The 19,161-nt window shown below is 34.7% G+C and overlaps 1 protein-coding gene across 1 annotated transcript in view; it reads right to left on the bottom strand.

The window, feature by feature from the left end:
• Positions 1-19,161, bottom strand: part of Plap (phospholipase A2 activator protein) — a 49,555-nt gene that overhangs the window by 25,409 nt on the left and 4,985 nt on the right. Inside the window, exons 3-6 of the mRNA XM_069821568.1 lie at positions 9,538-9,774; positions 5,439-5,583; positions 1,680-1,847; positions 1,467-1,601 (exon numbers count right to left, since the gene is read on the bottom strand). Coding sequence (XP_069677669.1) covers positions 1,467-1,601; positions 1,680-1,847; positions 5,439-5,583; positions 9,538-9,774 — 685 coding nt within the window. The remainder of the gene's footprint in view (positions 1-1,466; positions 1,602-1,679; positions 1,848-5,438; positions 5,584-9,537; positions 9,775-19,161) is intronic.

The raw sequence follows: 19,161 nt of genomic DNA, 5'->3' as shown, positions 1-19,161 counted from the left end.
TACTGGACGAAGGCTGAAAATGAACTGACTTTACACTCCCCTTCCTTCGACATTCTTAAACATGCACACTATCTGGAAGCATCACTAGGTGCCATATGTTTCAATGGCATAACAATATATTCTAAAATTTTTACCGAGGCCTGGGATTCCTCAAAAAAAAAATGTTATCATGGCTTAGTAAGTGACCTAGGTATTTGATGAAGCACAACAACAATATAACAAATGAATAAACGATCATGGATACAAACAATAAGAAAACTAAATCATTATATGCTCGAGGAATAACAATATAACAATAAATAAGAATAAATGTAAAATACTTTTTCAACAACTGAGTAACATATTATAAACGAAAACACTAAATATTAGCAAAACATAATGGCTTAACAAAATGGCCGTCGAAGGACTACAAAGGGCAGTTATCTAATCATAAAACCAGACAGTTAAACAATGATGGAGATGCCGAGAATAATGACTTTAATTTAACAAAACTCAACAAACTCGTAACAAGATGAAACTAATTACTTTTTAATACATTGCCTCTAAGGTTGACACTATCAGCTCATTGTCCCTATGTGTATAAGTCCACATGAGTTTTCTGTTGCATAGCAGTCTCATAGCTGACGATGTCCTAGCATATCTCATTCCCAACGTCTTCCTAGAAGCCAGCTCAACTCAGCATCCTCTCCATGATTGCACAGCTCCAAGTCCGGTCATGCATTCCATGTTCCCCAGTGGGAAGTCTTTTACATCACCAAACTTAACCGACAAATTCAAAAGTTGAGCACTTTCAACTGTAATAATAATAATAATAATAATAATAATAATAATAATAATAATAATAATAATCCGTGGCGCTACAGCCCACGAAGGGCCAAGACCGACCAGCCAGCTGCTGGCCTCACGACCACATGCCGAAGCAGAGGTGGACGATCATCCAACCAAAATAGAGGTATCGTGTGGTTAGCACGATGATCCCCCCAGCCTTTATAGCTGGTTTGCATAACCGGATTTTGCTACCTACCGAAATTTCATGAGAAAATTTCTCCTCCCATGAGGGCTCGAATCAGTGTGCATTCCGTAACGCGAGTCTCAGGCAGGATGCCTTAGACTTTCAATTACCAAGACCAAAGTATAGAGGGAGAGCACGGATAATACGACAAAGAATATAAATGACTGCTATATCTCAGACACAATACAGTTTATAACAAGATATCGTAATATACGTAAATTGATATAAGCATGTCTATAGAAAGAATTATAGGCAATAAAAAGAAAGGATAAAAAGGTAGAAAATAGTGGCAGGAAGAAAGGAAGCACCACATCCCCCTCTCATTCACTAACTGTCACTTGCTCATTCATTCACACAATTACAGGTAGTTATTTGTTTCCTCAATCTCCCAACTTTTTTTGGTGCACAAACCAGTGCTAATCTAGTCATGTGACTGTTCTACTGCAGTACGTACTCACTAATCTTGACACCTCCTATCTCCTGCTGTGCTGCTACACTTGTGTTCGAAACCTCCTCAGAAAACTGCTGCTGTAGAGCTGGGTCCGCCTGACGACTGGGGTCAGCACTGAACACCCGCACAATGCCATCACTGCAACACACACCACAGTGTCAAAACCACTCACCACCTTCAACTATCCAGACTTCACCCTAACATCTAATGGCTTACCTGCTGCCTGTAACGATGTCGCCATTCTTAAGATATGTAACTGACCAAACACTCTGTGCTGGCAGTGTCAGACTCTGCAGGCATTCACCATTTTGCCATATCCTCACAGTTCGGTCCTCACCCGAAGTTACAAAATTATTAACACCAGCTCCAGGAAAAACACTTATACTGAAAGCAGGATCAGAATTATTCTCTTAGTACAAAGCCACTTACAGTAAACAGGGGTGCATTTAGGCTTAGGCAGACTAGGCAGCTGCCTAGGGCGGCAGATTTGAGGGGGCAGCTTTTAAACCATTACTGTTAATTTTTTTTTATTTTTTTAAATTTTGTTCATAACTCTTTAAAAGAGTACATGAACTTAAATGCACAATGAAAAGGATATGAATAACATTGGCAACAATCAGTTCAAATTTAATCAAAGATCTGCCAACGGAAGAAAGACAGTTTTTCAATAATAGTGTTACAATGTGATCATAGCACTTTTTTTTCAACATTATGCCCTCTCACGTGATAACATTAAAGAACTTACTGGTATTATATTACGATACGTTAGAAAGGCAAATCTCGTTGCTCGCAATCATATGCTTTGTGATGAGAGATGCCACTAACTCTGTCATAAGAGTAGCCAGTATCAACACTCAATGATGCCCATTCAGACTTAAATTCAAAGAAAATACCGCCAGCCATTGTAGCAGTCAGATGCTTGGCAGTTCAGTTTAATTTGAAACAGTAAAGAGTGCAGTTATTTTGTACCTAGGTGATTTATATTTTAATATTCATTATAATGAGTGACAATCGGAAAATGCTAAGAGGTTCTCAATACCGAAAACACCTCTGATTGAAGTTCTGGCTGATTTGTAAATCTATTATCAGACAGTACATCTCACTTGACGATTATGTGTCGAAAGGAAGAACTGCATCTGAAATGTGATTAGTGTAATATGTAGCTAGTCAGCGATGTATGCAGTGGAGGGGGAAAGGAACTGGTCACCCTACCCCATTATCTCCTGGCCTAGTTGCCTTATGAGTGATGCCTTGATAGTGTCACTTGTGGGGGTCTAGACCTGTCTTCGGACAGTTGACTAAACAACAATACCGGAAACTCGTGAAAGACAAGGCAATAAAGAAAAGGAAATTGTGAGAAAAAGTGCAAAAATTGATGTTCTAGTTACAAAACAAACAGCCAGCTTGTTCCAGTTCGAGTCCAGATACATCAGAGTGTAAGAATGTGGCGAACAGTACTGAATTTAGTGGAGTGTGTGGTTTATCTGAGTCGGGCATTTCAGATATTAGAAACAGTAATAATGACGTGGGGAATCAATTATTTCAGCTGATCTAAATGACGCATATAGGGCGAAATAAGGGACGGAAATAATTTTCTCTGCCTAGAGGCGCAAAGTTGCTAGATTCGCCCTTGACAGTAAACTAGGTAGTTACTTCCTCAGTTCATTATGTTTGAACTATACGGGATATTCTCAATTTAATAAGATGATTCTTGATACCCCAATCTAATCTCTTATGACTTTTATCTGTGGAGAACTCTAAAAGACAAAGTGTACAAAAACCATGGTCTGTCGGTGTTATAACCAAACATTTCATCCACTTTTCCGGTGGACATCTTCAGTGGTGTGGTACACGTGTGCGGAGAGATCTGTTGTATGTATCAGGAACTGGCATTGAGACTGCTAGCACGTCGGTATTCAAGGTGTGGGATGGTTGTGGCTTGTCGCCGCAGTCCGCACCAATGGCTTCGGTGTTCTAATTGTTTGTCATAGTGTCTAATTGTCGGAGAAAAGAGTTTGACGTGTGTGCTTCTGAGGGCCAGATACCAGCAGATCTCTCCGCACACGTGTACCACGCCACTGAAGATGTCCACCGGAGTAGTGGACGAAACATTTGGTTAAAACACCGACAGACCACGGCCCTCTAGCCCGGAAAATACCCATCCTATCAACGCCGGCCGTGAAAGCCTACATTCTAAGATTGTACAAAAATCATCCACAGACCATGAAAGAATTAAAAAAATAACATCCATGAATGTACTGTCTCATTTTGAACTGCAACACATGATGTGTCTGTCACTTATTAAGCAGGTGCGACAAATGTTTGGAACAACAAGACAGACCATTTTAGTATCTCCTTTTTTGATTTGAGTTTATTGGTGTTTTAACTTCTTAGATTTAGTAATATTTTACATTATTAGTTTGTGGTGTGTCAATATACAGATACTGTACTATGTATCACTGATAGCAAGCTGTGCATAAGAGGAGCTTGCATGCAGGTAACTCAATCTGGAGTCACATTGTGGTTTCTCTTCAATCTACTACAGAAAAATCTACTCCACAACCATTTCATTCACCAAATATTAATTTCCCATTGACAAGAAGTCATCGCCTGAATGACAGAACTACTTCTAGGATCAACAACTTCTGTATGGAGCCTGCGCTATTATTCTCCGCAGAAAATCTCCTGCATATGACCTTCAGCGGTTTCACAGATCCTGCGAATCACAGGAGTGCAGGGTTGCCTAATAAAGGAATATAGCTATCAAAGGGGATGTTGACGGTCTGGCATTTATTTAATTCTAAAATTCTGTAGCTTGTCAGATATAAAAAGAATGCATTTGTAAGTATGTCCGAAAAAAAAAAAAACCTAATTTTAGGTCAAACCATTCCCTCTGTACAATTATTACAAGGATATGGGTTATAGCACAGTGTTAGATCTTAATGCATTCCAGAAGAATAGCGTTATTGTTTAGAATGCCTGCATCACTCAAGATACGTACTTTATAGATACAAGGAAACAAAAACCAAACACACACACTCAAGCTGACACACTCTTATCATTCTTCCTCTCTATTTATATTTGTACAAAAAGCAGATCACTTCTCGTTCATGTGTAGAATATTTCTGTTACACCTTGTCATTCAGTAATGCAAGTGGTAGTGATAAAAGAGAGACAAAAGGTTGTGTTTTACACAAACCACGCACAATTGATATTTAGAGTTTACGAGTTTTTTTAATATTCCAGCATTCTTCCTCTTTTAACAGAAAAAGGCTGAGTCTTGAGTTCTTCGATGAAGCAAAAACGGTCGTTTAACTCACCATAACTCGAAAACCAGTAAAGATTTTGAGTAGCAATAACTTTTAAAAGTAATTTCCATTCTTTTTCAACATTTCTCTCACTTTCACGCCCCCCCCCCCCATCTAACGTGAAAAACAAAAAAGTTTGTTGCTTACCAATTTTTGAAGGTGTAAATGTCTATTTTGAACAATCACTTTGAAGTTATTATTTTTTCTCCTTGTTTCCTAAAAGATATTGATTTCGAATTTTTTTCTATGCTTTCCACAGATATTCACCTGTCAATCATAAAAATTACAGCACGATTGATTGACTATATTAGGAGCTACAATGTGATAAATATTTAACGCAGCGGGAAACTGATTTCTCCCTCCCTCTGACTTTGGTATAGCCATCTCTCCCTTGTAAGAGATGACACTCTCTCACACAAGCAATCTATATTACGTCACAGTGATCTCCAATTGGTTCTTCTCATATGCAAGAGATTTGCTGCGGAGAATAGCAACAGGAGTTTGTATGTTTTGTAAATCTGTGACATGGGGCCTCCAGTATTACTCCCCTTTCAAAATCCACATCATTAAAAATCATCCGCCCTCAACAGGTACAAAGCCTCAAAACCACGAATCTAATACCAATAACAGAAAACAGTCCAGTATGCAAATAATTCAAAGCACTAACCTATAAATATAATTTGAATGACCATAGAAAGTCGAAAGGCAGGTGCCGGTGGAAGCATTCCAATGGCGAATAGTTGCGTCATTGGCACAGGAGAGGAACTCATTGCCAGATGTTGCTGTTAACCCTCGAACACAATCAGTGTGACCTGAAACAAGTCATATGAAATGAGACTACATCACTGAACTACATGTTAACTTGTGTACAGAGTGAATGAATGGCACAAAGTCTAGTATTCACCAGTTCATTTATTTACTCAGTGCTTTATGTTAGGGTGAATGCTGTTGTTGTTGTTCAGTTAACTGTCCAAAGACAGGTTTGAACCTCGTGACACCAGTAAGGCATCGCTCATGAGGAAGCTAAACCAGGAGATAATGAGGTAGAGTGGCTAGTTCTCTCCCCCCTCCATTTCATTCATGACTGACTAGTTACATGTTACACTAATCAGACTTCAGATGTATACAAACAATTGTTTTTCCTCTGATACATATCATCAAGTGAGACATATTGCATGATAATAGATATACATATCAGCCAGAACCTCAATCAGAGGTAAAAGGTGAATGAGTAAGCGCTATTTATGGTTGAATTTTCCATAAGGTTTTGTATGAACGAGCCTCCAATGCTGTAATTACAAGTTTTCTTGAATCTCTCATCCCCTAGTTCTTTCTTTTGAAGAGCTCGACATGATATAATACAATGGCATGCATGTCCTTATTCCATGCAATAGCGGTCTTTTCAGAAAATATTGTTCCTTTACTAGTGCCTTTTTACTATGAAAGAACTCAATTCAGTTAAAGCTGACATGAAATTGGAGTATTTCCTCATAGTACTCTCATTTTGAGAAGAAAACATGAATTTGTAATACATTTTAATTATCGTATTGGCCAGAATCTAATACAATATATATATTTTTTTTTCATAAAAACAGTGCCGCGAAAACTGGACACGTATTATAATCAAGGCCTTAGCCATTTCAAGCGTGAAAGAAGTCTACTTACACATTACACAGACTGTACTAACAACGTATTGCGCAGAGACTCTTTCTGTGATGCATACAGGATTGGACCTGCTGCTCTGTCAAGGTCATATGTTTAATCTGATCTACCCTATTCCCGATTTTTATTACTGTACTGATACATATTACTGTACTCTCTCTCTCTCTCATGCATTGGTTAAATTTATTTTACGTGTTTGAAGTTTCTTTAAAGGTTTAGTAAATTCATGTAAAATACGAAAAACAAAAGTCTGTAAATAATTATAGATGACTGTACAAAGATGCAGTGTGCGCTATTTATTTAGTCAACAATCACAATAGTACTGCATCGGGTAGTAATGAATGATTTGAAAGAAATTACGGTTCTACCGGAGATAAAGGTTCAGTTTATTAGTTTTCTTTCATTCTATAACATTTTTAATGTGCACATTGTATATAGTGTGATATTTTTATTTTCCTAAAAAGAACATCTGTAAACTTGGAGTCGTATTAAATTCAAGGTCGTATTAGATTCGGGCCAATACAATAGTCTGTAACGAGTAAGCAATAACACGTTGTCATGTTTGGACGGACACTGGAAAGTTTTCTTTTCTCAATCGTACTATCAGGGACTGGAATGCTTTACCTGCAGGCTTACTAAAGGCTTTACCAATAACCAAAAATGTATTTAAAAATAGGCTTAAGGACTTTACTAATAGACGGTAGTAACTATTTAAAGGGTGTAATTGATATCTTGTTATTTGAAGTGTTCTATCAGTGAGGAAGTGTGTTGTGTCAGTGAAGTGTGTAGTGTCAGTGAAGTCTATTGTGTAAGTGAAGTGTGTTGGCGTCAGTGAAGTGGCTGTGCAAAGTATTTGAACAATGAAATGGTTAGAAGTGTTAGTGAAATCAGGTAGAATCAGGGCAGTGAGTGAGTTGACAGCGAAATAAGTGTAGTCCCGAAAGGTACTTGTGTAGGTATGAACCTGTCACACTCATGGGTCTTAGTTCGAACTTAGGGTTAAGATACAAATTAGATTTACTTTAAATGTTATTTTAAGTGACCATGCTTCATTTAATTTAGGATGCTCCTTGTTATTATTATTATTATTATTATTATTATTATTATTAATTACTGTTTTTATTAGTTGCGTTTATTAATAATTGTCATTATTGAGTGTAATTAGTTACCACTGCCACCGGGTATATACCCATTTGCAGTGTGAATAAATACATACATACATACATACATACATACATACATACATACATGCATGCATGCATACATACATCCTCTTCTGAGTAGGAGACCAACCAGCTATGGTAATGTTGCTGTAAGTTAACTTTTTTAATAAGATGGAATTCTTCTATGTCTCACATCATTACCACATAGTTAAAGCACCATGCCTTGAACTGGCAGTATGGAATGCATGCTATTTTCAGTTTACATGAGAGAAGAAATTTTCTCATAAAAATTCGACTAGTATGGGACTGGTGCCCACCACACATCATGAGAAAAGTGAAGAGCTACAATGAAACCAGTCTAGCAAACCAGCATCACTGGTGGTGAACAAAATGGCCACACATCCCCTTTTTTAATGAAATGATCATCCTCTTCTGGAAGGAAGTGGGCATGAGGACAGTAGTAAGCTGGCAAGTCTTTACTTTATTAAGGTAGCTGCACCACGGATCATCATCATCATCATCATCATCATCATCATCATCATCATCAGAATTCTTTTATGATATCCCAAATGATATGCTGACTGAGCACATCTTCAAATTTGCCACAGTTTCTAATAATTAACAACAACTCATTATGCTGCCCACATTTTACATTTTGTTTCAAAGAATAAATCAGCGAACATGAACTGTCAGCTCAAAACATTACCACAAAACAGCCTATCTATTACTTTTTGTCACATCTTTCCTTTCCTGGGGTAATATGAGATTAATTTGACATTCATTTAACTTTTTTCTTTATTCTCTTAACACAAGTATTGCTTTTTCTGGAGTATTTAGCTACTCTTTCATGCTCTTTATCAAGAGGCTCCAGTAAAAACTTCGACTTTTCCCTATCAGTACTTATAGCTTCATTATCTGTATTGTGGATAACAGGGTTACTTTTATGTGGTGGTGTAATTTCACCAAATCTGCTAAACTTTAATTGCTGCTTCATTCTAAAAGTTAAAGATACTGTGAAGAGTATACAATGTTCCTCGGCATGACATTACAACGTGCAGCATGCATATAACATAACATTTTCTCTATCCTTTTTCCTTACTTTCCACATCTCCAACCCTTCAGTGCTCTTAGGAACAACATTTTTTTTTTAAATTCTCCTCGTATTTTATTTATTGGTATATGCGATAGTATCCCACAAATTTGTCTAATAATCATTCTTATATTTTGTTTTATCTGAATTCACCTCATGTCTCGACAGTCTTATAAGAAGTACCTGCTATGTATTATAGGAGGTCACTGATATATGAAAATAAAAGAAATGTGTAAAATTACTATAAATATCAGATATTTATCAACCTTAAATTGAGCCCAAAAGCTTATCCTTACTTTCTCAATTGGTGAGCGAATTGCAGAAGAATAATTTAATTTCTACAGTCATTCTGTGAACTACAATGTCTTTTAGATTGCTATGGCAATTATATTGCCAAATTTCCATCAACATTATATTAATTTGCCTAATATCACCTGATATTATGAGATCTATTGAAGTGTCAAGATTGAGATGGGCTGGACATGTGAAAAGAATGGGAGAAACTAAATTACCTAGAAGGATATTGGAATGCAATCCAGCCAAAAGAAGAAATTAGGATGGCCAAGGTTAAGATGGTTCAATGGAGTGATGGAACATCAGAGTTAAAAGATGGTGGATGGTTGCCAGGGTTTGGGAGTCCTGGAAGAAGATCTCAAAGGATGCAGAGGTTCAAACAGAGCTGTAGTACTGCTGCTGACGACGACGATGATGATGATGATGATGATGAAATTTGCATAAGAATGCAAAAATGGCAATATTTTATGGTAATCATCAAAATGTTTTTTGTCTGGGTGAAATTTAGAAACATATAAAGCAAGCCTGTACTACATGGTGAGTTACAAAATACACACCTGTCAGTGTACTTCGGATCAAACCATCCTTGGACCATATTTTGATAGTCTTATCAGCTGAACCCGTCACAATGTCACCAAGTGTCTGCAGTTGAATAACTGACCATACTGCTGCCTGATGCCCTGTTAAAGTAACTATTGCATTTGTACTGCCATTTGTCTTCCACAAACGAGCTGTTGCATCCCATGATGCACTGAGTACTGTACCCTTTTCTGCACCAGGAGAGAGATTGCACACTGGAAAGTAGGAAAATTGTTTTCGTTATGAAGTTTTTAATACAATTTTTGTTATTCTTTTTTTTCCTGTAAGAATTTAAATTTCTGAATAGTTTAATAATGATATTGCTCACAATCAAAATACTGAGAAACATGAGAATAAATGTTGTTAAATCATTACAAACATACATTCATACATAATTATAATAATCATGATAGTAAGCTCAGTAAATTAAAATTCCTAATTTTTCTCCAACAATCTAATAATATTAATAATAATAATAATAATAATAATAATAATAATAATAATAATAATAATAATAATAATAACAACAACAACATTCTATTGTCTTATGGATGGATTGCACATAACAGTTATTCACAGCAGCTGAAAAGTGGTTGATTGGCTTTTTTTTTAACAACTTACTCTTGATATGATAACATAGTTTAAACCTAATGGCTTCTGTTGGTAGTGCATTAGCCTCACAAGAAAATACTCCATATTCGATCTCTGGCTGTTAATTTTTTATAATTATTTATTATTAGGTACCGTATATCTTTTCAATTTGAAATATATATTTATCAGAACTGTATGCTTCTTGAATACATTTTGGATAAATTACGTAGCCCTGAAAACGGATATTTTGGGATATCCATTCAATATGCACACCAATAACCTCTGTTATCAGCGACTTTCTGTAGTAGAGTGGAAAGGGATACTCTCATTTATAATATTTGCAGAAGCATATCACAAGACTGAAACAGTTACACAGATAAGAATAATGATTTATAATTGCCAACTATAATACATGACTAGTGTTATCACTTATCACTAACGTTAACAATGGAATATCAAATAAATAAAATTAAAATAAAACGTGTATAAAAAGGTTACATAAATTTAATTACTGGAATTATTTAATGCATTTTATAGCTTTATGAATGAAAGACCGAATATAAATCATTACATTTTTTATCCTCATGGGATTTTAACGTGGAAAATTCACGAGGGAATAATCTCTAAACTCCATCTTAACCAATACACCACGACGTGCAGACAGAATCAATTGATAAGGAAGGCCCTGTGAAAGGCTATTCTGCCCTGCTAAGCAAAAGTGCCGTATCTGCAGGAAAATTGAAAAATGGGGTTTTCACACTTTATAGGGTGTTTTACTGTCAGAAATTCATTGAAGTAGGTAAAAATGCGGTATCTCCAATGACAAAAGAAATATAAGCTTTTTATTTTGCCGTATTTGCACAAAATCGCTAGATAAACTAAGCAAGACTGCAGTATGTCTCTCATGCTACGCAAAAGTGCAGTATGTGAGTTGCAGATACTGCATTGTTGCTTAGTACCAAGCACATACTGCGGTCTTTCTTAGTATTGTCACACTCTTTTTATCCACATGCCGCTTTCTGCTTCAGTATGCACCTGTCAGTGTTATATTAAACAGCAATCTGTGTTAAAAGCAATTATAATTATGTCTTCTTCTAGATCTAAACAATTAGTAAAATTAACTTTGGAAAAATGATCTTTATCCAACATGATAGAAAATGAAAATTTTAATTCAAGTGTTGCAAATCAACTTATGAATTCTAGCTTATGAGACATTCGCTTCAGTGGGAAAGAAATCTAAATTGAAACATTTTGCATTTGTTTGGAATGAAGCTATTACAGGACGAAATAAGGAAGGTATTATAGGTACGTTTTACATGTTCCTGAAAGACACAGAGATGTCAAAATATGGTAATTTGGGTAGATAATTGTTCAAGGCAGAACAAGAACTGGTTTCTGTATTCTTTCTTGGTCTTCATGGTGAATTCCAAGGAAATAGCTGCCCAAGAAATCAATCTTTCTGTTTTGAACCAGGACACACATTTATTCTGCTTACAGTATTCATCACCAAGTTCAAAATGTCTCTCAAAAAGCAGAAAAGAACATACGACTTTGACGATTTTGTAGACGCTTGTCAAGATGAAAATAACGGAAAAATGGAACTAATAAAGATAGATCACACAAACTTCCCATCAGAAAAAAATGCAAAACAACTACCTTACCTCAAGGATATGGTTCATGTGAAATCAGTGAGAGGTAACTATGTATTGGAGTACATAACAACATATAATGAAACTGAAAGTTACAAAACTTTAGATTTCCTGCAAAAGAAAGCACAGAAAAGACATGCCATGCAATTCCCTGAATATCTGGATAAGCCCTGTGGATTTGATCTTGAGAAGAGAGATAGAATTGAGAACACCTTGAAAGAAGGCATTCCAGAAAACAGACTTAAATTCTGGCGATATTTACTAATACAGTAAATATTTTGTGCATACTTATGTTTAAAGATTGATTATTATTATTATTATTATTATTATTATTATTATTATTATTATTATTACATTGTTAATACTATAATTCTGTTCATGACTTAAATTGTGATTTTTTTTGTCTCTCCTAATATCAAGTTGTGAAATAATTAGAAAGGATTTATCATATATATTCAATTTTTGTTACTAATGGGTTTCTGCATTTGCTATTGCATATTATTCATGTAGCAATATTAATTAAAATAGAGAATCGTCAACTTCAGAACTTAAACACAAGAGACGTCTAGAATCATAAGGGCCTAAAGCACACTATGGTGAATTTGTATATTTTAGCATATATGCATGTTCTGATATATTTTAATAGATATTGTGGGATGTATAAGATTGTACCATGAACAAATCAAAATCTAACATATTAGAAATCTGAATAATAATTTGAATATCATAAATTAATGTGAATTTTTCGATTCCGTACTTTGGACCCTTATGGTTCTAGACGCCTATTCTTTCATTTCTTAATTTTATGCAGATACCGCACTTCTCCTTAGCAGAGTGGCAACATATGGCATTTTGTAGTTAAGGCAGATATTTATATATTAAGTCATGCTGTGTTAAAGAGCGGTATCTGTAGTTTCTATTAAATGGCTGAATTAATATAATTTTTGTTTGTTTCAGTAATTTTGTAATGTCGTATATAGCTGGAAACCACATAAATTATGTAATCATACGTAAAAATCGAAAGGGGCTGTACAGAAAACTTTAAACTCATTTTTCTCGATACTTTGCTTTTTGTAGATACGGCACTTAGCCTTAGCAGGGCAGTATTAATGTAAGTTAAAGTAAAATTGGCATTGTCACTTCAAAATAATTTATTGTCCTTATTTCATTATATTATCATTTAATAATATAGCCTGTTTTTCTACAGTAATGGACTTTAAGATTACGAGTAGGCTATTTCAGAAAGCCATACAATAAAATCAGTAAGCATACCACATTTTAAACTAAATTTAATGTACAGACAGTTAGCCTACTGCCTCTCTCATTCCTAGCATCTATACTAATAATAAATCTGGTAATTTTCGATTTTCCAAAAATAATTGGTCCTAACAGATATAATTAACCACCCTGAAAAGGAAAATCGCTTTTCTGAAATTTTTGTTTGCATATCTGTCTGTCTGTATGTTTGTTACCTTTTCACGCGATACTGGATGAACGGATTTCGATGAAAATTGGAATATAAATTATGTTCGTTGTAACTTAGATTTTAGGCTATATGGCATTCAAAATACATTATTTAAAAGGGGGGTTATAAGGGGGCCTGAATTAAATAAATCGAAATATCTCGCTTATTATTGCTTTTGTGAAACATGTTACATAACAAAAGTTTCTTTAAAAATAATTTGCGATAAGTTTTATTCCTTGAAACATTTTGATAGGAGTGATATTTAATGAGATAAATGAGTTTTAAAATTAAAATAACTGCCATCTAAGGCCATATAATGAAATAAAAAACAAATGACTTCGTCTATAAGGGGCCTTGGACAGCAACAATCGAAAGTTATGAAAGATAGCCTACAGAGAATGTTTCTGTGTTTGTATGAAGTAATATCGGAAGCTAAATTAACCGACTTGTATAATTAATTATTATTTTACCATTGGAAAGTGTAGTTTCTCTAGATAGACATAATGCTATAATGTTATTACAGTAACTTCTCATATAATATAATGTAATGTAATATATAATATATGTAATGTAATATTATATAATATAATTTAAGTTATTTAAAGGGTTCAGAACCATAGTGGGCCAAACGCCATTTACTGAATACGTAGAAAACAAGGGTTAAAATTAAGTTACCATAATTTAATGGAAATCTATAACAAGTAAAATAAAGTATACACATTGATGTCAATGTTCATTAAACTATGGTTGCATGTAATAAAAATTAGAAACATGTTAAAGGAATTGTCATTGCACCAATGAGTGGTCTCTGGACCAAAATGATCGCATTTTAATTATTTGGATGCAATTTAAATTAAGTAACATATTAAACGATTTATCCTTCTATCAAACACGAATGTTCCCTGGATCAAATGTCCTATTTTAATTATGTAATTACTTTATATTTATTTCTAACGGGTGCAGCGGAGCGCACGGGTACGGCTAGTATACAATATGCTAACAGAAAAAATGGAACTCTCTGCATCATAATCCACAGTTAATTCCCGATTTACCACGCAAATCGTCTGTAGCTGCATTTAGAGTGGCAACAGGCCATGATTGTTTGGCCAAGCACCTGCACAGAATTGGAATATATCAGTCCGCTAACTGCCCATTATGCAACTCAAATCAAGAACACCTCAAAATCTGTGCTTCAGTGGCTGACCATGACAATATCTTTGAAAAATATTGGAATGCAAGAGGTCAAATGATTTTATTGTCAAATGCCTGGCATTATAAAACAACAACAACAATATGCTAACGAGATTCAGAGAAATAAACGTTGATATCAATAGTTACATTGAAATCAATAAACATATATCCGATGGAGGAAACAATATCTCAATAATGATAAGAAATGTATTGAGATCAATCTGTGAAACAATGTCCTTCCTATATGAGGTGCCCAGTACACAAATGGCCCAACCCATAAAATTATATTTCCACTTTACCTCTTTGTAACAGTGCGTGAAACGCGATACACAAACGAAACTTGTGCTGAAATCCCATGGAAAAACTGGGAATGGAGTTTAGGTCGATTTACATTTTGAAGAGAACAATATGAGGAGATCTTTAATGCAATAAACTCAGTACGCAAATTTTGTGGGTTGGGCCATTTATGCACTGAGAATGTCACAGGGTTGACATGTTTAAAACAAAACATTTTAAACAAACTGTTCAATATTGTTTAAAACAATATCTGTTGATTAAAACATTTTAAACACAATGTTTAAAACTATATGATATTAATTCTTAAGACAACAGAATTCTCTGTTATGTTTTTATTTATTTTTCCATTAATAAAAAACAATGATTAAAAGACTGTATCATCCAAACATGTCCTTTTTTTTACACAAGTTATTTCTCTTGTTTTCTGGTCGTTTTATTTTATCTTACTTGTTTACAATATAAAATCATGTTTGCCTTCTATTCAAGCCTTTATAAAATGTACAGTTATGAATTCACACTAGTGCTCCTGACTTTATGGAGCCAAACTTTAATTTTTTTTCCAAACAAACATTATTAATAAAAAACTGTTGTAGGATATACAGTGAAAACAATCTGAATGCTGATATCTGCATGTAGGCCTACCATCTGAAGCAGGTTATGTTATACAATTTATAAGAAATCCACTGAAAAGATTTTAAAATGCTTAAATTGTAAACTATTCTAGTCTTTTTTGCTATTCTACAAACTTAGCTTAACATTTCAAAATGAAAAACTGAGCTATAAAATAAAATTTTGAAATTACACCACAGGGTACCAATTTTTTCTGTTATATCACTGAGTCATTAAACAACAAAACCACTTCTACTACATGAAATGTTTTGATTATTGAGTGTATGAAAAAGACATGCAAGTTTGGCAGTCTTCTCTGTGGTACAAGAAATCATTCGACCATGATCATTTGCTCACTAATCGATACTCAACAGTAGCATCATAAAAAAGCAGAAATCCAGATATTCAATTTGATTGGAAATATGTCTTTGTTTTTCTGTTGTGTGGTCTAAGTAATAAATGGTAAATCCAAAGTAATTGGTGTTTTAAGTATGTTGTCTAAATATTCAGGGAAGCAAAATTCTGATGATAAGGAAAGAAAAGTATTTAAAGAGGTGGAATGACAATAATTGCTTGTGACCATGTGGAATAATCCCTCTTAAGCTCACAATGAACCAGAAATGGTCAAACAGCAGAAACAGGTACCCCGCTGTTTTAATGAAATCAGAATTATAACATTGTGCCAATTCAAAACTGGACTGTCAAGCTTTTTTATAATGTTGTAAAAAATGATTTCTCACTGTTAATAGATGATAGGTCTTCAGAGAAATATAAGCAATGACTCAATCTTCTTAATGTATCCAGCTGTTTGCTGACAACGCTGTAGTCTATTCAGTTTTTGTTTTTCATGAGAAATGAGGGGTATTTTGATCGGTGTTCATTATAGATGCCTGTTGCTAGTAGCCAGAGTTGAGGTGTAGTCAATATATACTGCAGAACTGTGTCTTCTGTAACTGGTACTGATGATTTTAATTTACTTCTTTTGTGGTTTATGAATGGACAGTACAGAAGAATATGTTCCAGATCTTCATCATGATTATTACACCACAGACAAGTAGGATTATCAGAAAGGTGAAAATCGGTGTAGGTACAATTGTGTGACAATGTGACCTGTTCTGGCTCTTGTTAAAAATGTTTGAACATGTCTGGGCAAGTTTTTGTACATTTCCAGGTCATTTGGTTTCTTTTGTACAGATTGTAAAATTTTTCCTTTGTCAGAAGAGAGCCAATTGTTGATCCATAGGTTTATAAAATGAGACTTTACTGAAGCCGAAGTGAACAAATACTTTAAAACAAAAATCTTCAAGACATACTTCTTTTCTGTGTTATTCTTATTAAGAATATATTGAAGAGTTGAAGAAAGGTTCAGTTTGTGGGTCTGTAGCAATAACAATAGTGTTTTTAAAACAATTGACTAATGGAGGGAAAAACACTATTAATTTGCTACTCAACAGTGTAGTTTTCGTGGTTTGCAAAGTAATAATTTTTTGCAAAGCAAAGTCAAAAGACGTAAGTCAAAAGACAAAGCAATAGCATTTGTGGGGATATATCAAAGTCTACAATTTGGAATTTCTCAATAGAGATATTTCCTTCTCCACTCTGTCCTAGAGTAGTGATCGACAGAATTTTTGTCATCACACTTCTCTAACTGAAGAGGCGAATTGAAGCCGAAACAGAGAAAACGCAAAATCACAAATAGAGGTTATACTCTTTAAAACAAGTTTGTGTTTTCGCAGTCGTTGCAATTACAATGTTGCGAGATATAATTATAATCACCAATCTCATTCTCATCTTCGTCACAAACACTAACTGGGTATTCTCTCTCCAAATCTATTTCTGACAATGTTTCTAAATAATGCAGACTTCTTCATCGCTCATAATCTTTCGTTCCAGAAGTTTTTCAAAGCTCAAACTCTTTTGTTCAATGTTTGCAACATTTGCAAAACAACTAGGCTACAGTAAACGGCGAATAGCAATCTTGAGAAAGACTAATGAAATACACACATTTGTCAATATAATTGCCGCTGTCATCCAAAATATACTGACTGTATTGTAATGTCACAGGACCTAACTGCCCAAGTCAACACGACCTCCACATCTATACTGATGGGTCACGTTTCGTCAGAAATGAAGAGTCATGTACACTTGTTGGTTGCGCTTTCGTTGTTTACGATAGAGACTCTGAAATATCCTACAAACAGTATGGTCTCTCACCAGCGTGCACAATATTCCAGGCGGAACTCCTAGCACTGAAGAAAGCAACAGAATGGAGTGTAAATAGACCGTGTAATGTACGAATTTTATGTGATTCTCAAGCAGCACTCGCAGCAATTGACGATAAATATAACCTCAATCCAATTGCGGTTGGTATTAGGGAAACTTTGATACTATGTAAGCAACATCTATGTTTCGATTGGGTACGTGGTCATGTAGGGAACACAGGAAACGAAAGAGCAGATCATCTAGCCAAGATGGCCGCAATTTCGGAAACAGAACACACATACTCTAAACAACCCCTCTCTTATGTAAAAATGCAAATGAAGGTGGACATCTTAAATGACTGGAATGCAATGTGGTTAAATAGTACAAATGGTCAAATCACAAAATCACTATATTTTCCAACAGTTAAAGATAGACTAACCGTAAAGAATTATGAACCATCTTACATATCCACGTAATTTATGACTGGACACGGAAAATTTAGTTCATATTTTCAACGTTTCAAAATTGACAACCCAAATGGCTCTTTATGTCACTGTGAACACCCCACACAAACAGTCGACCACCTGTTATTTGAGTGCCCACTACAAGAAAGCAAGAGATACCGGCTAGAAACCCACCTTAGCATGTGTGATACAACTTTCTCACCACCAATTACAAAAGTTCTTCTGAAGCAATGTTGCATAAAGGAATTTCACATATTTATTACAGGTGTATTTAAGACCTTGTAGAAATAACAGTATTTAGTAACAGTGTCCTATTTATTCTTTTGCAGCCAAATTTGTAACTTTTAAAAGTATAGTTATCATGTTGAAGTGTATGTGTTGTAGAGGATGCTTGATTTGTTGTGTATGTGAGTCATAGTTGTGGGATGCTTGATTGTGTTTGTGTGACTATTGTGTATTAATTTATGATGTATGTTAGGGAAAGTTGCTTAATTGTGTTATAGAGTACCGCTATAAGAAATGTTTTGTTTATGTGTTGTAACTGTTTTCTGTATGTCTCAATTGATGACTGATGTTTGATTTGCAATCGCAATGTTTAAATTACGGATTGTTTAGGTTTTATTTCCATTGTGTAAGCTAATTTATTTTTCTTTTCAATTTGTTTTATGCTTAGGCCTATTTTTTGTGTAAAACTATAGCCCTAGCATACATATGTAAAATAGGGCTACCCCTCATTGGAGATACAATAATAATAAAGCAGTCGCTCGTATGTTTTGAGTACCAACCAGTCTACATGAAGGGAATATTTTCGGTACTACGAAAGATTTTCCACATACATTCAAAAAACCTGCCATATGACGACAATGTATTGAGTTCATTGTTAGATGGAGGAAGAAGATCATAAAACAGCAATATTCGTAGTTTGCCCTGCCCATCTCAAACATCTGGATTTAATGTTCCTAATTATGTCAGGTGAAAAATACAATGCATGCAGTCTGCATTGTGTAACTTTCTCCATTCTCCTGTAACTTCATCCCTCTTAGCCCCAAATATTTTCACTAATTTAAAGTTTGTGTGACTGCAACCTGTGTATATTTTTGTGTGGCTTTACTTTGTTTATAGTGTTTTTTTTTT

The sequence above is a fragment of the Periplaneta americana genome, chromosome 3, assembly GCF_040183065.1.
Source record: "Periplaneta americana isolate PAMFEO1 chromosome 3, P.americana_PAMFEO1_priV1, whole genome shotgun sequence".
Classification (NCBI taxonomy): domain Eukaryota; kingdom Metazoa; phylum Arthropoda; class Insecta; order Blattodea; family Blattidae; genus Periplaneta; species Periplaneta americana.
Note: the sequence above shows the minus strand (reverse complement) of the source record. Positions and strands in the feature narration are given on the sequence as shown.